Genomic DNA, 12,230 nt, shown 5'->3' on the forward strand with positions numbered 1-12,230 from the left:
TGCAGGGAAAAAAGAGATGTGTTCGAAACAAAGCCCGAGAAGGCCCAGTTTCCCTGAGGAGAGAACTATTTCTGGGCAGTTCACTAGGGCTACAAACCGAAAGGGAGGGAGGGCTTGAAGTTAAGTAACCTGAGCGTCAGGCTGCCCCCCCAACCCCCAACCTCTACACACACACACACACACTCGCCCCTCTTTAACAGGCTGACGCAGAATCCCACAGTCTCTCGGACCTCCCCAGCTGCTCCACTCAGATGGAGCAGCGCTCACTCGTCAGGTCCCAGTGCCCCTCCCGGGCCCCACCCCGCAGCCTTTGCACTTCCTGCCAGTCCCAGGCTGCGCCTGGCCCGTCCCCCGCGCTTCTCCGGGAGGCTGGCGCCGGCGAGCTCCTCCCAGAGCCGCAGCGAAAGCGGCCACTCCCTGTGCGCCGAGGCGGCTCGTAGGGTCTCGGCTCGTCGGACTGCAAGTGGCAGTCCCTTAACCGCCAGGCCTTACACCCCTGAGCTCCCTCGGCTGGGCGGGCCAGCGCCTCCGGTATCATGCTGCGCTGGCTGCGGGGCTTCGTGCTGCCCACTGCGGCCTGCCAGGACGTGGAGCCGCCAACGCGCTACGAGACCCTCTTTCAGAAACTGGACCGCAACGGGGACGGCGTGGTGGACATCAGCGAGCTGCAGGAGGGACTCAAAAGCTTGGGCATCCCCCTGGGCCAGGACGCCGAGGAGGTGGGTCGCTGCGGGGCGTGGCCCGAGGGGCCGGGAGGGCTGCAGGGACTCTGGGCGCTCCAGGACTAGGGCGGCGGCAGGAAGAAGCCGGACTTAAGGCGGCCAGCCCGCGAATGGTTCAGAAGCTCAGGGATGGGGACCGCGGCCAGGTACCCCGGAACCGATGCTCGTCGAGATCTGAAAGGCTACTGGTGTTTTTCCAGAACAATGAGTGCGGCAGTGCTCTAGCTCGCTCTTAACAGTTCAAAATCCTGTACCCAGTACTTTTGGTACCCCTCCACCCCCTTTTTGTAGCTCTCAGCCTCTGCAAACATTTAATGAAGTTTTGTTTTGTTTTGTTTTTTAGCTCTCACACTAAAGTGGCTCCAAGTTGTGTAAAAAGGCTCACATTTTGTATCTCTCTTCGAACCTGCTTTCTTGTATCAGATAGTTTGCTGTTTTAGAACTGTTTGAAAAACCATCGTATTTTCCCCCCAACTTCCCGTTGAGGAGGAGAGGCAACATTCCATTGTTTAAGACATTCTTAATACCCAAAGTCCACAAGTTGACCTGAAGGGTTGGCCCGTCGTCTGAACAATTTCGGCTTCTCTGAGTCATAATTGTGTCCCCGAGAGCGGCTCCTAAAGCAGGGCGGAGATACTTGGAACATCTCCAGCCCCTCTGAAACGTAAGAGGACACTTCGGCATTCTCTATCCCAAGAGGGAAAGTGAATACGTTCTGAGAGCGAACAACTGTTTTATAGTAGTATTTTAAGCTACTCATTCAATGCCTGTAGTAGTTACAGGCCTCTTCAAGTGGCTATTTCTTCTTGAGTCAGATTTAGTAAGCTACAACTTCTAGGAAACTGCCGATTTTGTCCAAGGTTCATAATACTTATATTCACTTACGGTTTTAAAGAAGTTCTGACTGTATCTGTAGTTGTTTTCTTCTTCTTCCCACCTTCAATCTCACGAAATCTTTTTTTATTGCCAGTCCTTCTCCCTGTCCCGGCCAACTTTGGTATTTTTTGCTGATTGTCTCTGTTTTTAAATTTTCTTCCATTAGCTTTTGTTTATTTCTTTCTACTTTCTTTAGGTTTACTGATTTGCCCCTTTTCTGATTTCTTGAGTTGAATGTTTGATTCATTAACTGACTTTTTGTGACCCCATGGACTGTAGCCTGCCAGGCTCCTCTCTCCATGGGATTTTCCAAGCAGGAATACAGGAGTGGGTTGCTATTCCCTTCTCCAGGGAATCGTCCTGACCCAGGGATGGAACCTGGGTCTCCTGCATTGCAGGCAGATTCTTTACCATCTGAGCCACCAGGGAAGCCCATTTTGAGCTATAATATCCCTTTGATCACTTCTTTCGTCTCATCCCATAAGTTTGTATTTTTGTCGTAACTTAGCTCCCAGTATTTTCTAATGTCCTATATGATTTCATCCCTGACCCATGAATTATTTAAATGTGTGCTTTAAATTTCAAAATATATGCTTTCTTTGTTGGTTCTTTGAGAGTATGAATAAAACATAAACCTCTGGCAAGACTGCTTAAGAAAAAGAGAGAACTCAGGAATAAAAAATGTCTTCAGTTTTCTAAAATTTATATAAGAATATATTATAAAATAAGTTGTATAAAACTATGTGTATGCAAACATATAGAACAGGATGGCATGTATTTGTCACATACCTAATATATGTATCTTATACATAAAATATACTTTACACATACATACATATACATACTATCACTGTGCTTATGCCAGATATTAACTCTTCTCAGTACTCTTTTTTGATTCTTTAATAAAAGTGTAATAATGATTGCTTTTGGATGGTATGAGTTAAATTACCTTTTTACTTTCTTCTTCATAATTTTTGTATTATTTCCGTTTTTAAAAATGATCACACATTATTATTTTTATGATTAGGAAAAAATAGAGGATTAAAAAAAAATTAAATATCATCTCTCTGGGATGAGCTTTTCCGGACCACCCTCTATAGACGAGTTCATCACTGGTCTCTCCAAAAGGTATTTTTATTTATTGACTGTTTCCTCCACTAATACCAAACATCCTGAAGATGAGGATCATGTCTCATGATCTAAGCACAGTGATACAAAAAGATTTAAGGCTTGTGATTTGAAATACCCTAAACAAGGCAGTGGCTCATTTGAAATAATTAAAAGTTGGTTATTAAAAATTAATCAATTAAATATTCAACTGCAAAGTAGTTGTTAATGGTTTTATTTCCAGCATATGTAGGACAGAAAACCAAAAGTTCTCCTGTTGTAAGATGCCCATAAATGCTGTATAAGATAAGATAAATATATAAAAGTATTTTTTAGAGCAGTTTTTGGTTTACAACAAAATTGAGAGGAAGGTACAAAGATTTCCCATACACCCTCTGCCCCTAGACACCGCACACATAAGCCTCCCCAACTGTCAACATCATTTAACAGAATGGTACTTTTTTGTTTTTACCAAGGATGAACCTACACTGACACATCATTATCACTTTAAGTTCATAGCTTACTTTAGAGTTCACTCCTGGTATTGTATATTCTATGGGTTTGGACAATTGTATAATGACATGTATTCATTATTATAATATCATATAGTGCTATTTCTGCCCTAAAAGTCCTCTGTGCTCTGCCTATTTATACCCACCCCCAACCACTGATCTTCTGTTTCCATAGTTTTGCCAGATAAACATCTTTTTACACACATAGATGAATTTGTAAGAAAAGTCTAGCCAAACTATCTGGGTTTAAATTGTGATTGTGCTACTTACTTGATAACTTTGGGGCAAATTTTAAAATCTCTCTAGCCTCAGTTTCCACATCTGTGACAGAGGTGATATCAGTACTTATTTCATAGGGTTATTGTGAAGTATAAATGAATTAAAATGTGTTAAATTCTTAGAATAATACCTGGTACCTAATAAACAATCAACTAATTATAGGCTTTAAATTATCTAATACTGTTATTATAGTCACTATTAAAAAGAAGTGTCAGAATCTCTATAATTGTAGATTTTCCAACTTTATAATTTTGTCAGTTTCCCCCTTTTATATTTTAAAAATAGACTATATAGTGGACTGTACTACTGGTGAGTTCAGATTTAGCATTGTTATATCTTCTTAGTGAATTGCTCTTTTTATCTTTATGGTTTCTTGCCTACCCTTGTAGCATCAGTTCAGTTCAGTTCAGCCCCTCAGTCGTGTCCGACTCTTTGTGACCCCATGAATCACAGCATGCCAGGCCTCCCTGTCCATCACCAACTCCCGGAGTTCACTCAAACTCACGTCCATCGAGTCGGTGATGCCATCCAGCCATCTCATCCTCTATCGTCCCCTTCTCCTCCTGCCCCCAATCCCTTCCAGCATCAGGGTCTTTTCCAATGAGTCAACTCTTCTCATGAGGTGGCCAAAGTACTGGAGTTTCAGCTTCAGCATCAGTCCTTCCAGTGAACACCCAGGCACAGTGCCTGACACATAGGACAGAAGTGAATGCACTACAGTTTGTTCTTCTGATTGACCCTGCCTTTACATGTTTCCAAATTGCCTCATTATGAAATTAATGTTTTAGATAAAATTCACGTTAAGTTCTTCTAGGACTCAGGAATTGTTTGTAGAGGGTAGTATAAGAAACAAGGAAATACAGTAGTTATTACTAATATTCCCATAAGAATCTAGTAATCCTGTCTGCTTTTTCTTTTTTCTTAGAATATCCCTCCTCCCTTTCCCCCTTCCCCTCCCTTCCTCCCTCTCCTCCTCCTCCTTCTGCCCTCCTCCTCCTCCTTGTTTTTCATCAAAGGCCACATTAAAACATTCTAAAAGGATATTAATATTTGGATATCATTTGAGATACTCTGAGGAAAAAAATTTCAGAACATCGAAGAGGAGAAGAAATAATCTAAATTTTAATTTACTGAAATGGAAATCAGAAAAGTAAACTGATGGAGAGTCAGCAATTTTAGCTGGAAGTTCTTATTTTGATTCAGTTCAGGCTTGGAAAACTTTGTAATAGTATAGGACCAAAAACAAACAAACAAAAATCTAGATTTAGAATGAATAAGCCAATATAATGAGAAAAGGAAGATCTTGACTTTTTTAATACAGATTTTTACAGATATTTTTTATTTCTCCTCACGTCGTGGCACCATTTAGTAGTAATTCTTTTATTAATAGGTGGAGGAAAAATGGGGCAGACTGTGTAGCATATGAAGGTATTCCTGTACCCATGTTCACAGCTAACTGATCTAACAGTTGTGTTCAGCTGGCCTCTGAAGTCATGGACAATTTTAAAACTTAAGTTGCCTGCCATGTATTCACAGGCACAAACTCTTACTGTAACTTTCTCAGGAGAGACTTAGAATCGTAAGAGGCATAGGACTCTTACAGCTGAGAGGATTACCAAGAGCTAGAAGGGAAGCAGCTCAAAGAATTTCATATTTGTTCTGGAGCCACTGCAGAAACCCAGTGAAGATAATGACCTGGTGTAGGGGCGCGGGGGTGATCACAGAAGGAAAGGCCCACGCTGGCAGATTTTCATTCAGGTTCCAAGCATCATTATAATGATTCCCAAGTTCCTTAACCTTAGAAGAAGTCTTAAAAAGTGTGACTAAACAACTTCAAAAAAAAAAAAAAAATAGGTGGACCAACACCACTAGTCATTACGACTCCACAGTTCATGTCTCAAAATTCCCCTACCCACTTTTCTATAAAAAGAAGTTCTACCTTTAGAGACAGACCTGTGCAGAAGTCTTTCAGGAAGCTTCAGGAGAAAAGACTCTTCCTGGAGTGAGGTGGAAACAGGCTTTCTGATTGGATGATCAGGGAGCCAGGCAGGAACTCGGCGACATCGCACGCCGGATCTGGCCCCCAACGCCGCGTGCACAGTGTGCCTCTGCTCTGGAGCCGTTGTCTGCACGGTCGACTTCCTGTTCTGTACCTGGCAGAAGGGCTTTGGCTTTGGTAGCAGAGAGACAGCTGCTACTTCAGGTCTCTTCCAACTCGGCCTGCGGTGGGCAGAGATTGCCATCTTGCCTTTCACATTTACCTCGAGACTCACAGGGTCACAGCGTGGACCACTCTAGTCGCTTCTCCCGCCAGAGACATCCCAGATGGACGCCTCCTATGAAAAACTGTTTTCTCACCTAGACCATAATGAAGACGGGATCCTGGACATCTTTGAGCTTCTGGAAGGCCTGCAGGGTGTAGGGGTCATGCAGGATGCAGGGAAGGTGGGCTTCAGAAGTGCTCTGGTCAGAGAGATGTTGGGGCTGAAAGTTCTGGAGGAGCCTTGGGCAGAGAAGCCTACAGTCAAATTTACAGGTTCCTAAACTTGATCTGGGCTGCCACTGTAGTTTTCAGGTCAATTACCAACCTTACTGAAGGAAGAATAACAATGTTACTAATAGTCTTCTCAAGCATTTTTCTCAGTTTTCCCCCTGGCTCTAATATGATAATTTAGGAATATAGTAAGGAATACAATAACCAATCATTACTAAGTGTTCCAAAAGTATCCAGGGAAGGAAAAAGACATCAAGGCAAGTCCTGAGACAAAATAACTAACTAGAGATGAACTCGGGCTTCTGAATTCAAATTGCTCTCAAGATATTGGATGCAAACTGGTTTTTGGGGTTACCTTGTTCAAGGTACTCACCTGTTATTAGTAGCCTATGAGCATCAACCCCAAGAATGCTCCCTCCCCTCTTTAGGGAACTGGCATAATCACTATGTGTGTGTTTTGAGAGTTGTGTGGTAGTTGAAACTTGTCTAATATTGGATTTTGAAGGAGGACAATCAGTCTGAATGGCTTGTAGTCTTGGGGTCTCACCCAAGCTAATATGTCCTTATAATTTGCTTTAATCATCAGACTTTTAAAAATGAGCTTGGGCATTGTTTGTTTTGCAGATCTCTCCCCCAGCAACCTAGGTTAGAGGATCCTTCTCAGTATGTGATGCTGCATGCATTTCTATTATTTCCAAGTAATTTTCTGTTTGGAAGTTATTATTGAGTATAATTATTGTTTTCCAATAATATTTGCTCTTTGGATGTTTAACTCAGAAGACTAGGAGATCCATGAGAGGTAAAGATTGGCAAATTCATTTGAAAAATTGGCACTTCATGCTCAAAAAACTGTCAGTTGGGTTCTGTCACGTTAAGATTTGGTAAAACTCTTCTTCTAATAAGCTGTGTGAACTTTGGAAGTCTATATTTTAATCATCCATTCAGTCATTGATCAGTTGTATTTTGAGCACATTTTATATGCCAAGCACTGTGTCTTGATTTCTTCATTTGTAACATCAGAGGCCTGGACTGGATATTGTCTATAGACCAGGCCAGTCCAAAATATTCTCTCTGTAAATTGCACTTGGATTTTTAAGTCATGTTTTCTTTTTAAACCTATTGCCCTTAATGCTTTTTTAAAGCTTCTCTTGTACTTAGATTTTCAAGTGTGACTTTTATTTATTTATTAGGAATAAACTAACCTTTCATAAGAAATTCTAGATTATGCCATAAACAGGTTCAGTCTTTGAAACACATTACTTCTTTATCAAAACAAAATTTTGTTTGTTTGTTTGTTGTTCTTGGTAATAGACGGTCTGAGCCATATATAAAAAGGCTTTTTGTGGCTGATGAGGGCTTATGTATCAAAACTCCAGAGGACTCTGCAGTAACTACAACAGTTCAGTTCAGTTCAGTTGCTCAGGCGTGTCCGACTCTTAGCGACCCTATGGACTGTAGCATGCCAGGCCTCCCTGTCCATCACCAACTCCTGGAGTTTACTCAAACTCATGTCCATTGAGTCGGTGATGCCATCCAACCATCTCATCCTCTGTTGTCCCCTTCTCACCTTTAATCTTTCCCAGCATCAGGGTCTTTTCAAATGAGTCAGCTCTTCGCATCAGGTGGCCAAAGTATTGGAGTTTCAGCTTCAACATCAGTCCTTCCAATGAATATTCAGGACTGATTTCCTTTAGGATGGACTGGTTGGATGTCCTTGCTGTCCAAGGGACTCTCAAGAGTCTTCTCCAACACCACAGTTCAAAAGCGTAAACTCTTCAGTGCTCAGCTTTCTTTGTAGTCCAACTCTCACATCCCTACATGACTACTGGAAAAACCATAGCCTTGACTGGACGGACCTTTGTTGGCAAAGAAACGTCTCTGCTTTTTAATATGCTGTCTAGGTTGGTCATGACTTTTCTTCCAAGGAGTAAGTGTCTTTTAATTTCATGGCTGCAGTCACCATCTGCAGTGATTTTGGAGCCCCAATAATAAAGTCTGCCACTGTTTCCACTGTTTCCCCATCTATTTGCCATGAAGTGATGGGACCAGATGCCATGATCTTAGTTTTCTGAATGTTGAGCTTTAAGCCAACTTTTTCACTCTCCTCTTTCACTCTCATCAAGAGGCTCTTTAGTTCTTCTTTGCTTTCTGCCATAAGAGTGGTGTCATCTGCATATCTGAGGTTATTGCTATTTCTCCCAGCAGTCTTGATTCCAGCTTGTGCTTCTTCCAGCCCAGGGTTTCTCATGTTGTACTCTGCTATAAGTTAAATAAGCAGGGTGACAATATACAGCTTTGATGTACTCCTTTTCCTGTTTGGAACCAGTCTGTTGTTCCATGTCCAGTTCTAACTGTTGCTGCCTGACCTGCATACAGGTTTCTCAGGAGGAAGGTCTGATGGTCTGGTATTCTCATCTCTTTAAGAATTTTCCACAGTTTATTGTGATCCACACAGTCAAAGCCTTTGGCATAGTCAATAAAGCAGAAATAGATGTTTTTCTGGAACTCTCTTGCTTTTTTGATGATCCAGCAGATGTTGGCAATTTGATCTCTGGTTTCTCTGCCTTTTCTAAATCCAGCTTGAATATCTGGAAGTTCACGGTTCATGTACTGCTGAAGCCTGGCTTGGAGAATTTTGAGCATTAATTTACTAGCGTGTGAGATGAGTGCAATTGTGTGGTAGTTTGAGCATTCTTTGGCATTGCCTTTCTTTGGGATTGGAATGAAAACTGACCTTTTTCAGTCCTGTGGCCACTGCTGAGTTTTCCAAATTTGTTGGCATATTCAGTGCAGCACTTTCACAGCATCATCTTTCAGGATTTGAAATAGCTCAACTGGAATTCCATCACCTCCACTAGCTTTGTTCGTACTGATGCTTCTTAAGGCCCACTTGACTTCACATTCCAGAATGTCTGGCTCTAGGTGAGTGATCATACCATCATGATTCTGGGTCGTGAAGATCTTTTTTATACAGTTCTTCTGTGTATTCTTGCCACCTCTTCTTAACATCTGCTTCTATTAGGTCCGTACCGTTTCTGTCCTTTATTGACCCCCATCTTTGCATGAAATATTCCCTTGGTATCTCTAATTTTCTTGAAGAGATCTCTAGTCTTTCCCATTCTGTTGTTTTCCTCTATTTCTTTTCATTGATCACTGAGAAAGGCTTTCTTATTTCTGCTTGCTATTCTTTGGAACTCTGCATTCAAATGGGTATATCTTTCCTTTTCTCCTTTGGTTTTTGCTTTTCTTCATTTCATAGCTATTTGTAAGGTATCCTCAGACAGCCATTTTGCTTTTTTGTATTTCTTTTTCTTGGGGGTGGTCTTGCTGTCTGTCTCCTCTACAATGTCATGAACCTCTGCCCATAGTTCATCAGGCACTCTGTCTATCAGATCTAGTCCCTTAAATCTGTTTCTCACTTCCACTGTAAAGTCATAAGAGATTTGATTCAGGTCATACCTGAATGGTCTAGTGGTTTTCCCTACTTTCTTCAATTTAAGTCTGAATTTGGCAATAAGGAGTTCGTGATTTGAGCCACAGCCACAGTCAGCTCTTGGTGTTGTTTTTGCTGACTGTATAGAGCTTCTCCATCTTTGGCTGCAATGAATCTATCTATCTGATAGATGTGAAATCTATCTGATTTCAGTGTTGACCATCTGGTGATGTCCATGTGTAGAGTCTTCTCTTATGTTGTTGGAAGAGGGTGTTTGCTATGACCAGTGTGTTCTCTTAGCAGAGCTCTATTAGCCTTTGCCCTGCTTCATTCTGTATTCCAAGGCCAAATTTGCCTGTTACTCCAGGTGTTTCTTGACTCCTACATTTGCATTCCAGTCCCCTATGATGAAAAGGACATCTTTTTTGGGTATTAATTCTAGAAGGTATTGTAGGTCCTCATAGAACTGTTCAACTTCAGCTTCTTCAGTGTTACTGGTCAGGGCATAGACTGGGATTACTATGATATTGAATGGTTTGCGTTGGAAACAAACAGAGATCATTTTGGCACTTTTGAGACTGCATCCAAATACTGCATTTCGGACCCTTTTGTTGACTATGATGGTTATTACATTTCTTCTAAGGGATTCTTGCCCATAGTAGTAGATATAATGGTCATCTGAGTTAAATTCACCCATTGCAGTCCATTTTAGTTCGCTGATTCCTAAAATGTTGGTGTTCTCTCTTGCCATCTCCTGTTTTTTCACTTCTAATTTGCCTTGATTCATGGACCTAACATTCCAGGTTCTTATGCAATATTATTGCTCTTTACAGCAATACAGTAACCACACAGAACCTTTTGTTTCAGGGAATGCTATCTCTGGTGACAGTCCAAGAAGCTTAACTATGACTTCTGTAACAGCCCCAAATGGTCAGGAATTGATTGATCACTGACAGTTCCCCAATTTTTGTCCCTGCTTCCAACTTAGGACCAACCAGAGAGAGCTAAATATGTCCCCCAACCAATCACACAGGGTGACCCATTTAAATCCGGAAGTTTTCCCAGGCCAGCAGTCTCCAGTCAGGGCACATTGGAAAACTCCTTTTTTCCTACTATAAAGTTTCTCACTCTTCTTCCTGCCTTTGAGCCCAGACACAAGTGCAAATCTCTGTATGTGTTGAGTAATTACAAAATAATTTCTAGATGAAAATCATCCTTAATCTAATTTTGAAAGTAATTAAAGATTAATAATTATTTTTTAGTGACAATAAAATGTATTTGCTTTTAAAATGTGATGATTGGTGGCATTTGAATCAGGACTATTTAGGTTGCAGATAAAAGAATTCTACTGATACTAGTTTAAACAAAAAAGACGAGAATTCTTTGTCGATGCCCTTTATTAGTTTGAGGAAGCACTACTCAGAGTTTTTAGTTTGCTCAGAATTTTTAGTCATAATGATGTAGAATCCATCAAAAATTTTTCCACATTTACTAGGGTAAATGACGTTTTTATTCTGTTACTGTGGTAAATTATAAGATTAAAAAAAACATGTTAACCTAACCTGACATTACTGGTATACATTTATCTTTTATATATATGTGTGTCCATATATAATGTTATGTATATACATATTATAGTATTATATGTGAATATATAGTATCCATTTTACGTTGTATTCATATAATTATATACATAGTATATATATTATATTATTGTATCCATATACATTGGAAAATACCCTGATGCTGGGAGAGATTGGGGGCAGGAGGAGAAGGGGACAACAGAGGATGAGATGGCTGGATGACATCACCAACTCTATGGACATGAGTTTGGGTAAACTCCAGGAGTTGGTGATGGACAGGGAGGCATGGCGTGCTGCGATTCATGGGGTCGCAGAGTCGGACATGACTGAGCGACTGAACTGAACTGAACATTATATAGTATGTGTATGTATATTATTGTTTGTGAAATAATATTTCTCAAAACAAATGATTTTTCTTGATAGAGACAGACAATTTGATATGACAGCTTTTTATAAGGATCATCTTTAGGAAGAGATCATGTAATTTTGGAAATTCAAAAGGAGAAAGACGATTTTAAACATTTAAATTTAGGTCAAGATTTTGTCTTCTACCTTGGAATTTATAAAATACATTTCTTAATAGGAAAATAGCCGATTTCCTTAAAGTTTTTGTACAAAAAAATTCGGTATTTTAAACCCATATAAAATATCTCTATTTTTTTTATTTTTTATAGAAAATTTTCACTACTGGTGATGTCAACAAAGATGGGAAGCTGGATTTTGAAGAATTTATGAAGTACCTTAAAGACCATGAGAAAAAAATGAAATTGGCATTTAAGAGTTTGGACAAAAATAATGATGGTTTGTCTTTTTTTTCTGTTTATCAACAGCTATGAAGAAGCACTTCTCATGCTTCCAAAAGTTTAAAAGAATGTATATTTTAGTCTTTTTTAGATGATAATTACTGCTTGTGCTAATATTTGTTTTTCTTAGTATATGATTTTTATATAGAATGTTTTTAGTGGAGAAAAGTTATATGTAGTTTTGTCCAATGAATCATAAACTGTGAGTAGGGCCTTTTGTAAAATATTAATTATGGAACCTTATGCTGATTTGACTTTAAGTTATGGTTTAAAAATAACAATTATATTTTCTTGCTCTCTGAGCAAGAGAGATTTATTTTTATTCATACTAAGCACAAGTGTTTTATATTCTAAACTTTAAACAACTTTCAGATTATCTTATATTTGATAAGTTGTTTTGAAAGAATTCCCTGTGATCAGA

At 40.0% G+C, this 12,230-nt stretch overlaps 1 protein-coding gene across 1 annotated transcript in view; it reads left to right on the forward strand.

Moving 5' to 3' along the window:
• Positions 1–340: 340 nt before the first annotated feature.
• Positions 341–12,230, forward strand: part of SLC25A24 (solute carrier family 25 member 24) — a 57,979-nt gene continuing 46,089 nt past the window's right edge. The window contains 2 exon segments of the mRNA NM_001099066.1: positions 341–719; positions 11,681–11,807. Coding sequence (NP_001092536.1) covers positions 537–719; positions 11,681–11,807 — 310 coding nt within the window. The 5' untranslated portion in view covers positions 341–536.

The sequence above is a fragment of the Bos taurus genome, chromosome 3, assembly GCF_002263795.3.
Source record: "Bos taurus isolate L1 Dominette 01449 registration number 42190680 breed Hereford chromosome 3, ARS-UCD2.0, whole genome shotgun sequence".
Lineage (NCBI taxonomy): Eukaryota > Metazoa > Chordata > Mammalia > Artiodactyla > Bovidae > Bos > Bos taurus.